This window comes from Mastigoproctus giganteus, chromosome 11 (assembly GCF_048544385.1).
Source record: "Mastigoproctus giganteus isolate SK-2022 chromosome 11, ASM4854438v1, whole genome shotgun sequence".
Lineage (NCBI taxonomy): Eukaryota > Metazoa > Arthropoda > Arachnida > Uropygi > Thelyphonidae > Mastigoproctus > Mastigoproctus giganteus.
In genome coordinates, this window is record NC_143585.1 from 6,152,592 (window position 1) to 6,172,927 (window position 20,336).

The window sequence follows — 20,336 nt, forward strand, 5'->3', positions numbered from 1 at the left end:
TATGAGAGCTTCCTTGGACTCAGGGGAGGTACCCATTGACTGGAGATGTGCAAATGTGACCCCAATTCACAAAGGGGGATCAAAGGCTGACACAAGTAATTATAGACCTGTGAGTTTAACTTCTGTTCCCGGAAAATTAATGGAGGCACTGGTGAAAGAAGCACTGCAGGATCATCTAGACAAGACTTCAGTTATAGCTAGGACACAGCATGGTTTTGTTAAGGGGAAGTCTTGCCTGACCAATTTGATTGGATACTATGATGCGGTCACAAAAGAACTGGATGCAGGGAATAACTTTGATATTATATACTTGGATCTTAGAAAGGCTTTTGATACTGTTGCACATGGAAGACTGCTGCACAAATTGGAGCAGTGTGGCATTGGAGGCAAGTTGCTGCTATGGATAAAGGGGTGGTTGAGGGGGAGAAGACAGAGAGTGGTAATCAATGGACACTGCTCATCGTGGACTAATGTTATTAGTGGAGTCCCTCAGGGTTCAGTATTGGGGCCTTTATTGTTTTCTGTATTTATAAATGATATTGATGATGGTATATCAGGCTTAATGTCCAAGTTTGCAGACGATACGAAGGTTGGCAGGGTTGTCAAGGACACTACTGACACTATGCTGCTGCAACAGGATTTGGAAAGGTTGAGCAGATGGGCTTCGAGGTGGCAAATGAAGTTTAACATTGACAAATGTAAAGTACTACATATGGGAAACAGCAACCCCAGAGCAACGTATCAACTCTGTGGTACTACACTGACAGTGGTAGAGAATGAAAGGGACCTGGGGGTGGTGGTGCAGGCAGATATGAAGTTCTCTGAGCAGTGCAGACGAGCTGCAAGAGTAGCTCATGGTGTATTGTCAATGATATATAGGAATTTTTCTAGCAGGGATAAGGAGGTGATTATTCCCTTGTATAAGGCAATGGTCAGGCCACACCTAGAGTACTGTATACAGGCCTGGAGGCCTCATTTCAGGAAGGATGTAGAGCTGCTGGAACGAGTACAGAGAAGGGCAACTAGATTGGTGAATGGGACAAAGGGGTTCTCTTACGAAGAAAGGCTTAAGTTTTGCAAATTACAGTGTCTGGAAACTAGGCACCAGCGGGGTGATCTGATAGAGGTGTACAAAGCCTTGAATGGTTTGAGCATGCTCAATGCTGATGGGATTCTTCCTCTAGCTCAGAAAAATCACCTGAGAGGGCATAAATTCAAATTGAGGAAAGACAGATGTAGGATAGATGTGCGGAAATTTGCCTTTAGCCAGCGGGTGGTTGGTGGGTGGAACAGACTTCCATCCCTTGTCGTGGAAGTTGATAGCCTAAATAAGTTTAAGGCTCAGCTGGACAGGTATTTCGAACGAACAGAGGGGTGAAGTGGAAGTGGTTATTTTTATTTATTTATGTTACTTTTTTTTTTTTTTTTTTTTTGGCTGATGCTGCATAAGCTTGCTTTCTTGCATCAAATGCCTCTACTAATGCTAATGCTAATGCTAAAGTATAACTCCACAATATGCGAGATGCCTGATGGTGTATGATGTATTTAGACTAAGATGCATTTAGGGCTAAAGCCTCAAGCTGCGAGCAAATTTAGACTATGTATATATATTAAGTGCAATAGCATCATTAATACACAGCCATTTCTGAATAAACAGAATATTTATAAGGCGGCATTGTTTTGTGGAGTTATACTTCATAACTGTTTTGCCATCATTGCATCACTCGGGTACCTACCCACTCACTGAAGAAGGGCCAAATAGCCCTGAAACGGTGCCGTCTGGGTGGTGGTACCTATCTGAGAATAAGTAACATTAGTCTTCTCCTTAGGTGAAGCGTTACTTATTCAAAGTAGTGCAATATCATGGAAACATCGTTGTGAAGGTATTCACAATATGAGATATAACTTAAAACGATGCTGTTATAAATATTCTGTTTATTCAGAAATGGCTGTGTATTAATGATGCTATTGCACTTAATATATACATAGTATTAGTATGATGTTAAAATACAAGCTTGTGAAGAAAAAAATAAGTAAAAAATCCCACATCTGTTCATTCCCTTCATTTTGTTGATGCAGAGTGTTTTATGATTAGAAAAATGTTGCCAAAAATTATTACTGTATTACTAAATAATTACTGAATAGAATAATTAATTAGATGCTGTAGTAATCTCTGTCTGGTGAGGAGTGTGCAGTTGTGGAGAGCATATATGCTTTCTCCAAATGAACTTGCTTTGTATATTATGCTTTCAAGACTGTAATGATGTGAATTCATTAATTCTGCTTAAAAGTTTCAGGTGTTAAAGTAAGGAAATAATTTCACTGAAAATTGTGTAATGTATATACTGTGTATTTCTGCAATACTTGGAGCTATTTCACTGCACCCTGTGTATTTCTGTATATACTGTATATTTTTCAGGCTGAAAAAAAGGGACTCCCACCTTCCAAATATGGTTTCGTATTTGGCCTTTATCAGCTAGCATATTTTGTTTTTTCTCCACTGCATGGAAAATTGGTAAGTGTACCTTCTATAGTTTGAAAGATATTACTTAAGAATAAATATGCATTTAAAAAAACACTTTATATATTGATAATGAAATTTAAACACTGCATAAAAATATACACCTTATTTCTAGAGGAAAATACTATAAACAGGAGGAAGTAAATATAGTACCATCCAAGAAACAAAGTAGGCTTAGAGGGAAAGGTAGAGATATTGGTTGAGGGATTTAGGATTCTGTTTATAGGCTAAAATAATTCTAGAAATTGTGTGAATGTGGTGGTATACTTTGATATTATAGATATTGTCAGTAAGTTAAAAGGCAGTTGATGTTAAGCAGTGTTTAGTGATGGAAACAATTGCTGACAATGACGTTATTTACAAAAATCATTTAAAGGCATTTATATAGTTCTCTGCACAAATTAAAAAGTCTTTCAAAAAAATGGTGAAATAATAAAAAAGTAGAAAAAGTATTCATTACAATGAGTAGCGGTTATTATTTCTGCACTCAGAGACAGATTATCCATGATTCCATTGTTAATGACAGTACTCTACTACAACAGATATAGAAAAGTTATAGAAAAGTAGATAGGCTGAGAGATGGACTGAAGTTTAACATTGACAAATGCAAAGTACTGCGTATGGGTAGCAGTAACCTCAGAGTAATGTACCAAATGTGCGGTACCACGCTCAGGGTATGAAAAAGACTTGGGAGTAATTGTGCAGTCAGATATGAAGTTTTCTGAGTGGTGGAGACAGGCTACAAGATTTTTTGGTCCTTGAAGTTGTCGCAGACATTCTCTCAGATATGCCAGACAAGCTATACTTGCTAACTGGGAGTCTAAAATGCTGATGGAACTGATATTCTGGTGATACTCAAGTCATGTGGACCCAATTTCAGCGAGGTCCAGATATTCTGTGACAGCCAAATCCTCTGCCTGCACCTTCACGTTGGTGCGACTGTTAGTAATCCTGGGTATAACTCCCATGCACAATCACACTGTGGGTAACCACCCAGGTGTGAATAAACGTAAGAAGGGATCGAGGTGTGACGCGACACCACATGGAGGAATGCTGCCTTCCTGTGTTACCAGGCAACACTAGGTGATAGATGACTCTCATCAACCGGTGCAATACCACCACTTTGCTTATTGGAGGCTTGAAGTGGTGGAACCCATGTTTACTCTCCAGAGCTAAGTTCCAGTCAACCCTTCCACGTCTCTTCTACCATGCAGTATGACTGATGACTTTTGAGGTTATGATGGACATCATGGTGAGATAACTTTTCCTTTGATTTAGAGAATACAGCTCTAAAACAGTTTCCGCAGGCTGGCTGCTAGTTAGGACGCTGGACGAAACTTTTGGTAACTCTCTAGGAGGCTTCGGGATCAGCTAGTGTATAATCTTGCTACCTCTACTCTGCCAGACAGTGACTGGAGGGAGTCCCAGTAGTGTGTATGCGGGGGGGGGCATTGTCAAAGCCATGTTATGTCAAGGACCTGGTTATGTTCTTACCACGTGTATGCCATATCCAAAAATGTCATTACTTTATACAGCATGTCTCTCCATTTTTTCTTATTGAATACACCATGAATTGTCAAACTAACAGAGTAAGCTTATCTGCAAAAAGATCTAAACCTCACAAACACTTCTTAGTTCATTTCACAAATATACTTGGTCTCAGTTCTAATCTCAATGATGTCCATTTCCACTTGTAGTCTGCCAAACCCCATGTACTTTTTCTGAGAGAATCTTAGTTATCGATTGATTCAACTATTGCTCATCTCAGTTGCCCAAATTATTCACTGTATGATTCCTTTCTCCTCAAAGGTGGTACTTGTGCATATGTCCATTCCAATATTTACTGTCTCTGACAGGCAATATTGGAATGGACATAATTTAGAATCTCCTCTTTTCGATCTTCTCTGGCTTAAAATCTCTCTACCTCATTGTGTCAAATTCATCTGTTGTCTCTACCATTCTCCCAACTCCACTAATCACTTGGAGCTATTTGACTTCCTCTCTTTGCAACTTGACTTTCTCCAGTCCAATTTTCCTTGGTGATTATAATGTTCACAACTCCAGCTGGTTTCCGTTAGTCACACCAACCCAGGTGGTTGAAATGCTGAGGCTTTTGCAATTACTAATGACCTCGCATAGATTGTTCATTTATCTACAAGAATACCGGACAATCCTAACCATACAGCCAACACACTTGATCTTTTCCTCACAAACAACCCTTCTAAGTACAGTCAAAGTGAGTGGTCCTTTAGGTACCTCGGATCACAACTTGGTGATTGTCTCTTCTCCAATGGAGCCTTTATCTCATGACTATTCCCAACCTCGTGTTGTTCGGCATTGCAAGAATGCAAAATGTGATAACCTGCGAGATTTTTCTTCTTTTCCTTGGTCGGATTACTGTTTCAAAACTTCTGCTCAGATCATGTCAGGAATGGAATTTTTATTCCACACTCGACTTTAAAATCTCGTCCTTTATCTAAACCTTGGTTTTCCAATAAATGCACTAAGTCTGTTCAAGAGAAGAATGTTGCATATCGTAATTGTCTTGTTTCAAATTTTTCAGTTTCATTTTCTGCTTACAACAATTGTAAGGCAGTTATTAATCAGTACAAACTACATTTTGAACAGGCTAAGAGTAGAAAACTTGCTTCTTGCCCTAAAGGTAGCTGAGCATTCTGGTCTCTTGCCAAAGATATTGACCACAACTTTTGCCCATCTCTGTCAAAACTAGATGGTTCTGTTGTCACTTCAGCCGAGGTTAAAGCTGACCTGCTAGCATCCCATTTTTCTTCCAATTCATGTATCAATGATCTTGGAAAAACACCTCCCACCATTCCGAACATGCTCCATTCAATGCCTCCTGTGGTCTTCCGTCAAAAGGATGTCAGAAGGATTTTGACGAATCTTGATGCTAAGAAAGCTCCAGGTCCCGATGGTATTTCTCCACTTGTTCTCAACCTGTGCTCAAAACCTGTGCTCCCCGAACTTACTTCTATTCTTTGCCGCCTGTTTTCACTTTCTTATTCCAAAGGTGTTTTTCCTTTTTTTGTTTTGCTCATATCCAGCCAGTTCCTAAAAATTGTGACAACTCCTTCCAATTTAATTATCGTCCTATTGCAATTACTTTAACCAGCAGGTGGTTAATTGCTGGAACAAACTTCCACAATTAACCACCTGTGGAAGTGTGATAGGTTAAATATATTTAAGGAGGAACTGTACAGGCATTTGGAGGGAAAAGTGTGATTTTTTTTTTTTTTTGGTTGATGCTGACTAAGCTCATACACTTACTTTCTTGAATCACATGCTGCAACTACTACTCTTTCTAAAGTAATGGAGAAATCAATTAACCGCAAACTCTTAAACTACCTAGAAACTTTCTGTCTGATCAACGATCGCCAGTATGGATTCCGTCTGTCGATCTGCTGGTGATATTCTGGCTTATGTTACCCATTTAATGAAAAAACTTTCGAGCCTACAGACCAGTAAGGCTCCTGGAGTTGATGGAATATACCCTATAATCTTAAGAGAGGCGGCAAGCGAGTGCATTGAACCATTGAGGCTAATTATGCGAGCATCACTAGACTCTGGGGAGATTCCCTTGGATTGGAAAAGTGCAAATGTATCTCCCATACATAAGGGTGGCTCTAAAAGTGAAGTGGGAAATTATCGACCTGTCAGTCTGACTTCAGTAGTAGGGAAAATCATGGAGGCAATGATCAAGGGTGGAATTCAGGATCATTTGGATCGACTTGAAATTCTCAAGGATACTCAGCATGGTTTTGTAAAGGGAAAATCATGTTTAACAAATCTGGTTCGCTATTTCGAAAGGGTCACTCTCGAGCTGGATTTAGGGAATAATTTCGACATTGTTTATTTAGATTTCAGCAAAGCTTTTGACTCAGTCCCACATGAGCGGTTGCTTTATAAGCTGGAACAGGTTGGAATCACTGGGAAAATCCTTAGATGGATAGAAGGATGGCTTCAGGGCAGGAGGCAGAGGGTTGTGATAAATGGCTATTCCTCAGATTGGGTTGATGTAAGAAGTGGGGTTCCCCAAGGATCAGTATTAGGGCCACTGTTGTTTTTAATTTTCATAAACGACATTGATGAAGGGATAGAGGGCGTGATGTCTAAATTTGCAGATGACGTTAAAATTGGTAGAGTAGTTAATGATCACTGTCAAGCTGAGCTTCTTCAGAGAGACCTAGATAGACTTCAGGAATGGTCAGAAAAATGGCAGCTGTGCTTTAAATCAACAAAGTGTAAGGTATTACACCTGGGAAACAGTAATCCCAAAATAACGTATTCACTTGGTGGAGTTCAACTAAACCCAGTACTGGAGGAAAGGGACTTGGGTGTTACGATACGGTCAGACATGAAATTCTCTGAGCATTGTAAACAGGTTGCAAGGAAGGCCCATGGTGTCCTATCGATGATCTATCGAACTTTTGCAAGTAGAGATAGGGACGTGATAATCCCATTATATAAGGCTTATGTTAGACCACACTTGGAATACTGTGTTCAAGTATGGAGACCGCACCTAAAGAAAGACATCGAGCTTCTTGAAAGGGTGCAACGAAGGGTAACTCGCCTGGTGAGATCGGCAAAAGGGCGTCCTTATGAAGAAAGACTTCGAATATGTGGGTTGCAGAGTTTGGAAACTAGACACCTTAGAGGAGATTTGATTGAGGTGTTTAAGGCTCTGAGAGGCATCAGTAAAATGAATGAGGACGAAATTTTCAAGATTATAAATGATGCTAGAACTAGGGGACATAAATTCAAGTTACGGGGGGAAATGTTTAGATTGGACTGCAGGAAGTTTTATTTTAGCCAGCGAGTTATAAATTATTGGAATAAGTTGCCTTCATGGGTGGTAGAGGCCGACAGTTTGGGGAAATTCAAAGGTCATCTGGATAGTACTTTCGGGTAGGGAAGCGCATAGGATGATAGGATTCATTTCCTTTTTATTTATTTTATTATTATTTTTTTTATTTATTAATTATTATTATTTAGTTATTTATTTATTTTTTGTTTTTATCATTGTTTTGTTCGGATTTTTTTTTTTTTTTGGCTGGTGCAGCATAAGCCATAGGCTTTCTTGCACCATACGGCCGTTACTAATACTAATACTAATACTAATTTATGGACAAATTCAATGGAAAAGTTTGGTGAAACAAGCAGTTGCTCTTGACATCTGAAAGGCTTTCGACTGTGTTTGGCCTAAAGGTCTTCTAAACAAGCTTTGATCTTTTGGTTTGCCAACTTTTTTTTGTAATTGGTTATCCAGTTTTCTCTCTGATCGCTCACTGAGGGTGATAGTAGATGGCTCTCTGTCTTCTAACGTCTCCACTAATGCTCGTGTCTCCCAAGATTCAGTTCTTTCCCCCACTCTTTTCTTCTTATATATTAATGACCTTCTTCCATTGACTGGAAATCCCATCCATAGTTTTGCCGATGATAGCACATTGCATTCCATTTTGAGAAATGTTGCCCTGCTCAATCAGCTTCAACTTCTCGAATATCCACTACCAATTCCTTAAATGCCAATCGCCATGTAATTCTCCAGTGGGGCAAAGACAACTTAGTTGCTTTCAATCCTTCTAAAACTCTATATATTTCGCAAAAAGGATTCTTCTGCTCCTATGCTTATCTTTAGTGACACTCCGATTTCTAGGCAAAATGATATATCTCTTTTGAGGATTACCCTGACTTCTAATCTCTCTTGGCACAAGCACATTACAAATATTGCTTCCTCTGCATCTAAAAAACTTGGTTTTCTCTTGATGTTACTTTTCTTCCAAACAGCTGTTCACTCTGTACAAATCGCAAATCCGCCCTACCATGGAATATTGTTCCCACATCTGGGCAGTGCCCCCAAAACCTCTCTCAGGTTTCTAGATTCCATTCAGAAGAGAGCAGTTAGGTTAATTAATGACTCCTCTCTAACAGAGTCTCTCCACTCTCTGTCTCGTAGACGTACTGTATCTGCTGCATACCTTTTCTACAGTTACTTCCATGAGCACTGTTCTTCTGAATTGGCTTCTATAATTCCCGCTCTCTCTTTCAAAACAGTCCGAACACGTGCTGCCAACAGCCAACATCCATTTACTATCCAACTGGAAACTCACAGAATGAACTTTTCATCTTCCTTGTTTATTCATTCAACTGACATTTTCTGGAACAACCTTCCTTCATACTTTTTTCCTGAAAATTACAGTCTACAGAAGTTCAAGTTGAATGTCAACAAATATCTTCTTTCGTCTTCTCAACCTCCAACCCAAGCACGGTACTAAGTACTATAGGTTGTAATACTCTCGTGTTTGGGGTTTTCATAAAAAAAAAAAAAAAAAAAGAAGGTGAATTAATGAGGCTCGTGGCAGAGAAGAAAAATATATGGGATGCATATAAATTATCAGGTGACACAGACGCCTATGGTAGATATAAGCTTGTCTGTAATCAATTTACAAAGGGGGTTAGGTAGGTGATGGCAGATTAGAAGAAATCATTGGCAAAGGATGCAAAGAAAAACAGCAAAGTGTTCTTTACTTATGTAAACTCTAGAAGGAAAGGGATGAATCAGATTGGACCACTTAACATAGATGGGTTGACTATTGATGATCATGCTCAGGTAGCTGATAAACTGAATGAGTATTTTGTATCTACATTCACACACGAGGAGTTATTCAGTGAGGGGAATGCCAGAAGTTTATCAAACTCTAACAAGGAGCTAAGTGATTTTGTAATAACTGAGAGCAAAGTGGAGTAGAAATTGTTGAAGTTAAACATAAAAAAAGCACCTGGGATGGATGGGATCTATCCAGTTATATTAAAGGAGGCAGCAATGGAAGTAAGCAAACCCTTAGCCTTAATTATGAGAGCTTCCTTGAACTCAGTAGAGGTCTCCATGAACTGGAGTTGTGCAAATGTCTCACCAATTCACAAAGGGGGTTCAAAAGGTAACAAAAGTAATGACGTTAGTTTAACACGTGTTTCGGGTAAAATACTGGAGTCACTGGTTAACAAAAAATTGTAGGATCAATTAGATCAGTTAAAACACAGCATGAGTTTGTTAAATGGACTTCTTGTCTGACCAATTTGATTGGATACTATGATGTGGTCACAAAGGAACTGAATGTCAAAAATAATTTTGATATCATATACTTGGATTCCAGGAAAGCTTTTGTTACTGATGCACATGGAAGATCGCTGTACAAATTGGAGTGGTATGGCATTAAGGGTAAGTTGCTACAATGGATAAAAGGATGGTTAAGTGGGAGAAAACAGAGAGTGGTAATCAATGGACACTGGTCTTTGTGGACAAATGTTATTAGTGGAGTTCCCCAGGGTTCGGTGCTGGGTCCATAGTTGTAATCATCAATGATATTGATGAAGGTATATCAGGATTAATGTCAAAGTTTGCAGATGATACAAAGGTTGGCAGGGTTGTTAATGACAGTAAAGACAGTATGCTACTCCAATTGGATTTAGATAATTTGGGAAAATGGGCTGAGAAGTGGCATCTGAAGTTTAACATTGAGAAATGCAAAGTACTGCATATGGGTAGCAACAACCCAAGAGAAATATACCAACTGTGTTGTACTACGCTTAGTGATGTGGAAAGTGAAAAAGACCTGGGGGTAATTGTGCAGTCAAATATGAAGTTCGCTGACAGTGGAGACGGGCTGCCAGGGTAGGTCATGGAATCTTGTCATTGAGATATAGGAATTTTGCTTTCAGGGACAGGGAGGTGATTATCCCGTTGTAGAAGGCGATGGTCAGGCCTCACCTAGAGTGCTGTGTACAGCTCTGGATGCCTCATTTTAGGAAGGATGTAGAGTTGCTAGAACGACTATAAAATTAGGGCAACAAGATTGGTGAGGGGAACAAATAGTTTCTCTTACCAAGAAAGGCTTAAGGTCTGCAAAGTTCAGCACCTGGAGAGTAGGCACCTGCGAGGTGATCTGATTGAGGTATATAAGGTCTTGAATGGGTTGAGCAAGCTGAATGCTGATGGAATTCTTTCTCATATTAAGAACCTGAGGGGGCATAGATTCAAATTGAGGAAAGTCAGTTGTAGAATAAATGCAGGAATTTGCCTTTAGCCAGTGGGTGGTTGATTAGTGGAACAGACTTCCATCTTATGTTGTGGAAGTTGATAGCCTAAATAAATTTAAGGTTGAGCTGGACAGGCATTTGGGACAAATGGAGGGGTGAAATGGGAGGGTTTTTTTTTGCTGATTCTGCCTAAGCTTGCTTTCTTGCGTCTTATGCCTGTACTAATGCTAAAGCTAAAATACTTGTTAAATAATAACATATTCCAAAAATAAATTAATGTATATTAGTTATACATTACTTATATGTGATGCATTACTTGCACATTAAAACTCTTTTTAGGACTTGATATTAATATATTGAAACTAATTTGTATTTACATGTGTTTCCATTTTCAGTTGTCAGTTGTACCACCAAGAATTATATTAAATTGTGGCTTATTTTTGTCTGGAGGTTGTTGCATGATGTTTGGGTAAGCGTTTTATTTACTTTCTGATAGATACATTTATATATGGGGAAAAAAAAAAAAAAAAAACTACCTATGTATTTCACTCCTCATATACATAATGTTACAATTGAAGAATTGGAGACTGATTAAAAAAAAAAAAAATGATTCGATATATAAGTAAACTAACTTGGTTTATTCAAAGTAAATTTCTGCCATGTCCATATGCTGCATGCAACAATTACATAGCAACTGGAACAACTAATGGAAGACCATAATTGGTATACTGTTCAATGTTTTCATCACAGCTCTTTAAATGGTGTCAATATGATGGTGTCAATAACAGCCTTGAGCTTCGGGAAAAAAAGAAGTTGCATGGTGCTAAGCCTGGTGAATATGGTGAGACAGTATGCATACTTTTTTGCTGCTAGCTAAAAACTCTTGAACAATGAGAGCTTTGTGGATTGGTGCGTTGTTGTTTTGCAGGAGATACCAGCTGCTGTTTTCTCCATAGTAAGTTCGCACATGACAAATTCTCTGCAACAAACGTTTCAAACTGTCCAGATATTAGGCAGCAGTAACACTTTAGCCATTGAGCATGCACTCTTTGTGCACAATTTCCTTGCTATTTTAGGTATATAAGGCATGGTTTTGATTTTTGACCTTTCTTGACAAACGTTTTTTGGTTTTGGGAGAGTTTGCAGACTTATACACCACACTTTGTTGCTTCATTGCAGGTCATACTGAAAACACCACATATCATCGTTACCTGTAATGATGCCGACCGGGCTAGCCGAGTGGGTAAAGTACCTGCCCGGCAACCCAAAGGTCGCGGGTTCGATTCCCGCCTCGGGCTTGGATCAAAGTACTGCAAAAACCTTGGGAGGTGCAATATGGCCACAGAAGCCGATGCGCCAACAACTACCAAATCAACCTGTAATGATCAAATTCAGGATGTTGGATTTGCATACTTGCACTCAACGAGTTCTCTGCAGTGTTCCACTCGTGCCTGTCATTGACTGTCTGTTAACGAATGTGGAATGAACCACGCACAGACCTTCATTTTCTTCGAATCCTGGGTTATTATTTGTCAAATGGTTTCCTTATTAATGCACAGATCTTCTGAAATCATTCATACCATTGCACCTCGTTCATTGTTAATGATTTCTTGCCCCTTTTCAATCAACTCTGGCATTCAAACCATTTTTGCTTTCCCCAGATGTTCGTCTTCTTCCAGTGAGTCTCTTCTATGAACGAAACATTTATGCCACTTCAACTCACGTGCACAAGGTGGACAATTCTCTCCATGCTCTTGCTTCATCGTTTGAAACATTTCCATGGCACTTTTGCCCAGTTGAACACAAAACTTTGTTTGCTCTTTGTTTCATTGTCTCGCCACAACACAGATATAGGAGAAACGTGTCATTCGGCTCACATTATGTTCTGAAATGATGGCAATTTCTACTAACCTTGGCTGCATTGCTTGAGGAACAATCACCCTTTTATTTATTGTTTTCTTCTAATATTCTTCAGATCCGTCCCATAACATCAGTCTTTTTTTTCCCAATTACTGCCCTGTGTAGGTTGCAGACCAGCTGATCTTTGAATTTCCTGAAGTCTGCCTTTAGCATTAGTCATATAGGGCAAGGAACCCATGCTTTTGCTGCACCAGTCAAAAAAAAAAAAAAAAAATTCATTAAAAAAAAAGATAAATTCTAACTTATCTAACTCCCTCCTCCTGTCTGTTGGTATCTGTCCAGCTGACCTTTGAATTTCCCCAAGCTGTCAACCTCAATTACTCATGGACACAACTTATTCCAGCTATTAACATCTTGCTGGTTAAAAGAAAACATTTTCCAACTCTTTCCCTATAATTTATAAATATAAATGATTCCAGAACTATGCTGCCCTAGTTCTGGAATAATTAATAATAGTGAAAATTTCATGCTCATCCATTTTATTTTCTCCTCTCAGGGCCTTACACATCTCAATGAGGTCTCTTCCAAGGTGTTTAGCTACCAAGCTCTGCAGCTCACATATTCAGTCTTTCCTCATATGAGTTCACTTTTGCTGATCGACCCTTTCAAGAACCTTGATGTCTTTTTTTAGAATGCAGTCTTACAATTGGCTTGTACACAGGGATTATGACTTCCCTGTCTTTTCAAGTAAATGTTCAATAACTCATTAATAAGACACCATTGGCCAGACAAGCCAAAACAAGCCAAACAAGCTACAGCTTAGGGCCTCACATTATAAGGGGCCTCGCTCCATCTTAAAAAATCCTTTATTAATATTGTTACAGGTGAACTGTAAGAGAGCGAGAAAGGCCTCATACATGTTATAGCTTAGGGCCACAAGTTTGAATCCGGCCCTGGTCTACCCTACTGTAGATGGGCAGCAAGGAAGTTCATGTTCTACTGTATCATAACTCCAAAATTCCTTTCTTTCTCTACTGTTTTTAATTCAGCCCTACCAAGTGTATGTTATTTTGGGGTTACTGTTCCCCAACTTTATGATCTTCCATTTTGCTGCATTAAAACATAGCTGAAACTTCTCTGACCATTCCTGAAATCTATCCAAGTTGTTCCGAAGAAGCTCTTTTTGTCACTGATTATTAACTACTCTACTGTTCTACCAGTCTTTGCTTGGCACTGATCATGAACAACTCTCCCATCATCTGCAGATTTTGTAGACAATGTATTGATATGGGAATTACTTCAAGATGTAACTACCATCAAGGCTAAAGGGAAGGGCTTTTGCTTTCATAAAGGTGAAAGCAAACAGCTTTCACCTTTATGTGAAGTAATTACAGTTTTTAAATTCTATACAGTGGAATCAACTGAATGATGGTACCAACTTTGAATTCTAAATGGGAAGCCTTCAGGGACTTAATCTTGCAGGCTACTAGGCTTTTCATTCCAACTAAGACATACTGTTCAGACTGATGTTATGGGACGGATCTGGTACAGTCAGTACTCGTATAGCACAATAGTTGTGTTCCTAGAAACCCTCATGCAATGCAAAATTGTGCAATATAAACAACAGGCCCTATGGGAAAAATAGGGTTAGGTGCCGGCCACCCAAAATTGAACACACATTTGAAACCAAAACATAACCAAACGCAATAAATAATCATAATAAAATACTTATGTATTTTATTACGACTATTACGTAATAAAATATTGCTAATGCTTTTGCTTCTATCGTAAGCAAACTTGTACTTTGTTTGATTTTCTATCCAAACAGATGACAGCCGTTCCATCTTTTCCAATTCTTTGTGTCTTAATCTAATGGATTTTAATTACACTTTGAGTTGTTCCTGCTATGAAAGTTGTTTTTATTTTCTCTGCATTCTTTCTAATTCTAGGTGTTGCCTCATTTAGGTTTGTAGCACGTGCAATATCACATGGTCTTTCATTTCGCTCAAAGCAAATCAGAGAGTCTTATAATGGGGGATTTTAATTTCCCAGATATTGACTGGAATTTGGGGGCTGGTCACTCACACACTAGCAAGGCTTTTGTGGATTTATTGGATGATTGTTTTCTACATCAGCATGTTCAGGAGGCAACTAGAGGGAGTAGTACTCTTGATTTGATTAGCAGTAGTGATTCTTCATGAATCACTACTGCTAATAGTAGTGATTCATGAATCACTACTGAACCACTAGGTGGCAGTGATCACAGTGTGCTGAAGTGGGATTTACTCAAAGAGGTAACTACCATTAGGGGTAAAGGGAAGGGTTATTGCTTTCGTAAAGGTGACTACGATGGACTGAGACAGTATTTAAATTCTATACAGTGGGACCAACTGATGATGTTACCAACAGCAAATTCAAAATGGGAAGCATTCAAAGAACTTATCTTGCAAGCTACTAGGCTTTACATACCAACTAAGAAATATTGTTCAAGGTTTAGGCCTAAGTCGATGTCAGATGAACTAATGAGACATATGGCAGAGAATAAAAATGCATGGGATACATACAAATTAACACGTGACACAGAAGCCTATGATAGATATAAGTGGATCTGTAACCAAGTTACAAAGGAGGTTAGGCAGGCGAAGGCAGATTACGAGAAATATTTGGCAATGGATGCAAAGAAAAACAGCAAAGAGTTCTTTACTTATGTAAACTCTAGAAGGAAGGGGATGAATCAGATTGGTCCACTTGATATCGATGGGTCAATTGTTGATGATCCTGCTCAGGTAGCTAACAAACTGAATGAATATTTTGCATCGACATTCACACATGAGGAGTTATTCAGCGAGGGGAATGCCAGAGGTGTATTGAACTCTGGCAGTAAGCTAGAGAATCTTGTAATAACAGAGAGTAAAATGAAGGAGAAATTGTTGAAGATAAATACAAGAAAGGCACCTGGGGTGGATGGGATCTATCCAGTTATATTAAAGGAGGCAGCAAAGGAAGTAAGCAAACCCTTAGCCATAATTATGAGAGCTTCCTTGGACTCAGGGGAAGTACCCATGAACTGGAGATGTGAAAATGTGACCCCAATTCACAAAGGAGGATCAAAGGGCAACACAAGTAATTATAGACCTGTTAGTTTAACTTCTGTTCCTGGAAATTTAATGGAGGCACTGGTTAAAGAAGCACTGCAGGATCATCTAGACAAGACTTCAGTTATAGCTCAGACACAGCATGGTTTTGTTAAGGGGAAGTCTTGCCTGACCAATTTGATTGGATACTATGATGCAGTCACAAAAGAACTGAATGCAGGGAATAACTTTGATATTATATACTTGGATCTTAGAAAGGCTTTTGATACTGTTGCACATGGAAGACTGCTGCACAAATTGGAGCAGTGTGGCATTGGAGGCAAATTGCTGCTATGGATAAAGGGTTTGTTGAGGGGGAGAAGACAGAGAGTGGTAATCAATGGACACTGCTCATCGTGGACTAATGTTATTAGTGGGGTCCTTCAGGGTTCAGTATTGGGTCCATTATTGTTTTCTGTATTTATAAATGATATTGATGATGGTATATCAAGCTTAATGTCCAAGTTTACAGACGATACGAAGGTTGGCAGGGTTGTCAAGGACACTACTGACACTGTGCTACTGCAACATGATCTGGAAAGGTTGAGCAGATGGGCTGAGAGGTGGCAAATGAAGGTTAACATTGACAAATGTAAAGTACTACATATGGGAAACAGCAACCCCAGAGCAACGTATCAACTCTGTGGTACTACACTGACAGTGGTAGAGAATGAAAGGGACTTTGGGGGTGGTTGTGCAGGCAGATATGAAGTTTTCTGAGCAGTGCAGACGGGCTGCAAGAGTAGCTCATGGTGTATTGTCAATGGTGTATAGGAATTTTTCTAGCAGGGATAAGGAGGTGATTATTCCCTTGTATAATTATTCCCTTGCAATGGTCAGACCACACCTAGAGTACTGTATACAGGTCTGGAGGCTTCATTTCAAGAAGGATGTAGAGATGCTGGAATGAGTACAGAGAAGGGCAACAAGATTAGTGAATGGAACAAAGGGGTGCTCTTACGAAGAAAGGCTTAAGTTTTGCAAATTACAGTGTCTGGCGACTAGGCACCGGCGAGGTGATCTGATAGAGGTGGATAAAGCCTTGAATGGTTTCAGCATGCTCAATGCTGATGGGATTCTTCCTCTTGCTCAGAATAATCACCTGAGAGGGCATAAATTCAAATTGAGGAAAGACAGATGTAGGATAGACGTGAGGAAATTTGCCTTTAGCCAGCGGGTAGTTGGTTGCTGGAATAGACTTCCATCCCTTGTCGTGGAAGTTGATAGCCTAAATAAGTTTAAGGCTCAGCTGGACAGGTATTTCGAACGAACAGAGAGGTGAAGTGGAAGTGGTTATTTTTTATTTATTTATTTATTTATTTTTTTTTGGCTGATGCTGCATAAGCTTGCTTTCTTGCCTCAAATACCTCTACTAATGCTAATGCTAAAGTAGTACATTTTAATAGGCTGTGATTCAGAGGCAACTGCCCCCCTCAGTTCTCCCCTGAGCCACAGCACTCCCATTAGCTTGAGCCTTTTGCTTTGCTGCTCTGGTCAGAGTCATGATTTCGATTTAATTTCAATAAAATTTCAATTTCAGTACAAAATTAAAAACTCTAAACTTATATCTCAACACAGTTATAATGCTATATTTATGTTTCAGTATTGAGTATTATCTACGAAATCCCTTTATATAACTTCCGTATCAAGTTAAGTATTAATTATTTATTTTTTACTAATTATTTATGTTACGTAACCCAAGTCGTTATATGTATAGTTAAAGGTACAATTTAATTGACAATGAAGTTCAACAAGATTAATTATCTGATTAATTGACAATATTATGTACTATACTATTCTATACTATATTAAGCTTATGCTATCTAGTTCGAGATATTTTGTATCGCGTTACAATGGCGGCTATTTACGAACGGTAAACACGTGGATTTGATACCCTTTCCGATACTAAGTAATACCTTCAAAAACTCTATCTAAGTTACTTTAATCTAAGTATCGTAAATAAGAATATAAAACTACTCCAGAAAATAAGTTAATATGCCAATTTAAGCTAATAAAACAGAAAATAAATCAGAAAAAACTTCTCTGTTCCAGGAGGGCAAAAATGTACGTTCGCACAGGCTACCCTCGTTCTCAACTCCTTATTGTGAAGTTATACTTCATAACTGGGTTGTCACTATTGCAACATCAGGGTACCTGCCCACCCACTGAAGAGAAACTACCAAGTTTTGAAACGGTGCCGTCTGGGTGGTGGTATCCGCTGAGAATAAATAGCAGTAGTCTTCTCCACTGGTGAAGTGTTAATTATTCGAGGTAGTAAAATACCATGGCAACTCTTTGTGAAGGCATTCACAATATGAGATATAACCAAAACGATGCCAATTTAAGTAATTAATTTAACTACTTTGGTAGATGGCTACGTTAAAATGATGCTCTTGCACTAACCTACATGTTAGTCATTCTACCTCATAGCATGAGGCCTATGCCCTTAAATATTTTATAGGCTATACCTCTGCTCATGCTAATTGCTAATATATATTTTTTATTTTATTATTTTTTCTTTTCTCATATTTAATTTTTTTGTAATTTTTATTTTATCTGTTTTGTTTTATTTATTTTATTATTTTTTTGTTTTATTTTTTATTTTATTATTTTTTATTATTTTATTATTTTTTATATTATTTTTTATTATTTTATTATTTTTATATTATTTTTTATTATTTTATTATTTTTTATATTATTTTTTATTATTTTATTATTTTTTATATTATTTTTTTAGTTTATTATGTCTTTCTCCTTCCGGTAACATATTTTTTGTCTTGGCTGTTTTACTGCGAATTTTTGGGGCATTTGGATCTTCTGCTTTTTCTACAGCTAGTTTTGCTATAGCTGCAATGGAATTTTATGATTATAAAGGACCTGTATTGGTAAGCATAAAGCCCAGTTTTCTTTTTTGCATGTATATTACATAATAAATTAATTACAGAGTTTTAAATTTCTGTAGAAATCTCGTGGGATTTAAATGTTGATGTTTTTTGATTTTTCTATGTTTATTGAATATATGTAGTACATTCAGAAAGTTCCTGAAATTTTTTGTTTACCCAGTGTGTTGTTAATTACTGCAACAAGTTGCCTTTGAAGGTACTTGAGACTGACAGTTTGAATAAATTAAAAGGTCAACTGGCTCAACATGATGAGGAGGGAAGCACATTTATTTTATTTTATTTTTTGGCCAGTGCAGCAAAAGCCTTTGGCTTCTTTTCACTATATGGCTAATACTAATACCTCAACACTGTTTGGTTTTTTAGGCCCATCACACAAGTGTTATCAGTATTTTTTTTTGAGAAGAAATAACTGAATTCCCACTTATGAATGAAATGTCTGAATTATTGCTGCAGTCTTGTAGTACCATACAGTTGGTACGTTTCTCTGGGATTACTTTTACCCATATGCAGTACTTTGCATTTGTCAATGTTAAACTTCAGTTGCCACCTCTCAGCCCGTCTGCCCAACTTTTCTAGCTCTTGTTGCAGTAGCACACTGCCATTACTGTCATTAACAACCCTGCCAACCTTTGTATCATCTGAAAAATTTGACATTAAGCCTGATATACCTTCATCAATATCATTGATAAATATACAAAACAATGGTGGGCCCAACACTGAGCCCTGGGGGTCTCTACTAATACCATTAGTCCACGAAGAACAGCGTCCGTTGATTACCACTCTCTGTCTTCTCCCCATCAAAATGATAAAATAATTTTCCAGTAAATTTCCAATTTGTACAGTAGTCTTCCCTGTGCAACAGTATAAAAAGCTTTCCTAAGTTCCAAGTATATGATTTCAAAATTATTTTTTGCATCCAATTCCTTTGTGACCACATCATAGTATCGAATGATATTGGTCAGACAAGACTTTCTAAACAAACCCATGCTGTGTCTGAATTATTAATGCAGTCTTGTCTAGATGATCCTGCAATGCATCTTTAACCAGTGACCCCATTATTTTTTCCGGAACAGAAGTTAATCTAACTGGTTTGTAATTTCTGGTGTCACTCATAGATCCCCTTTTTGAATTAGGAATACATTAGCACATCTCCAGTTTGTGGGGACTTCCACTGAGTCCAAGGATGCTTTCATAATTATGGCTAAGGGTTTGCTTACTTCCTTTGCTGCCTCCTTTCGCGGCTCCTCCATAGCCAGGTGGGCAGGAGCGGCAGTGCGTAGCACATGCTTCTTGATTAGACCGGGGTTTGAGCCGTGACCACCAAATACGGAGGATGCGGAAAGGTCAGGGAATGACCACTGCATATTCCCGGAGCAATATGGCCTTAGTTGCTAATGCTCCTAAAAACCAAGTAACAAACAAGCTGCCTCCTTTAATATAACTGGATAGATCTCATCTACTAGAGGTGCCTTTCTTATGTTTAACTGGTTTTAACATAAGAAACTTGTTTAAAAATGGTCAGGAAACACTGGAAGATGAATCTTGCAGTGGACGCCCTTCGATGTCACAAAACAACGAAAATGTCACAAAAGTGAAGTAACTTGTGAAAAATGATAGAAGAGTAACTGTTGTCGAGATTGCTCATGAAGTGGTCTGCCTGTAAGCATCAGTATACACAATCCTGATGCAAGATTTAGGGATACATTGCATGTGTTAGTAAAGTTTGTTCCATGCTTGCTGGCAGACAATCAAATGGACTTCAGGAAAGTGATTGCTAGTGATTTGTTCAAAAAATCTATGCAGGATTTGAGCTTCTTAAGAAAAGTGGTCAATGGGGATCAGAGTTGGGTGTTCACCTGTGAC

General features: G+C 38.4%; 1 protein-coding gene across 1 annotated transcript in view; it reads left to right on the forward strand.

Annotated features, from left to right (window-relative positions):
• LOC150077667 (MFS-type transporter SLC18B1-like) overlaps window positions 1-20,336 on the forward strand; it is a 227,083-nt gene that overhangs the window by 5,835 nt on the left and 200,912 nt on the right. Inside the window, exon 3 of the mRNA XM_090385198.1 lies at window positions 2,420-2,515. Within this exon, the coding sequence (XP_090241324.1) occupies window positions 2,420-2,515 (96 nt within the window). The remainder of the gene's footprint in view (window positions 1-2,419; window positions 2,516-20,336) is intronic.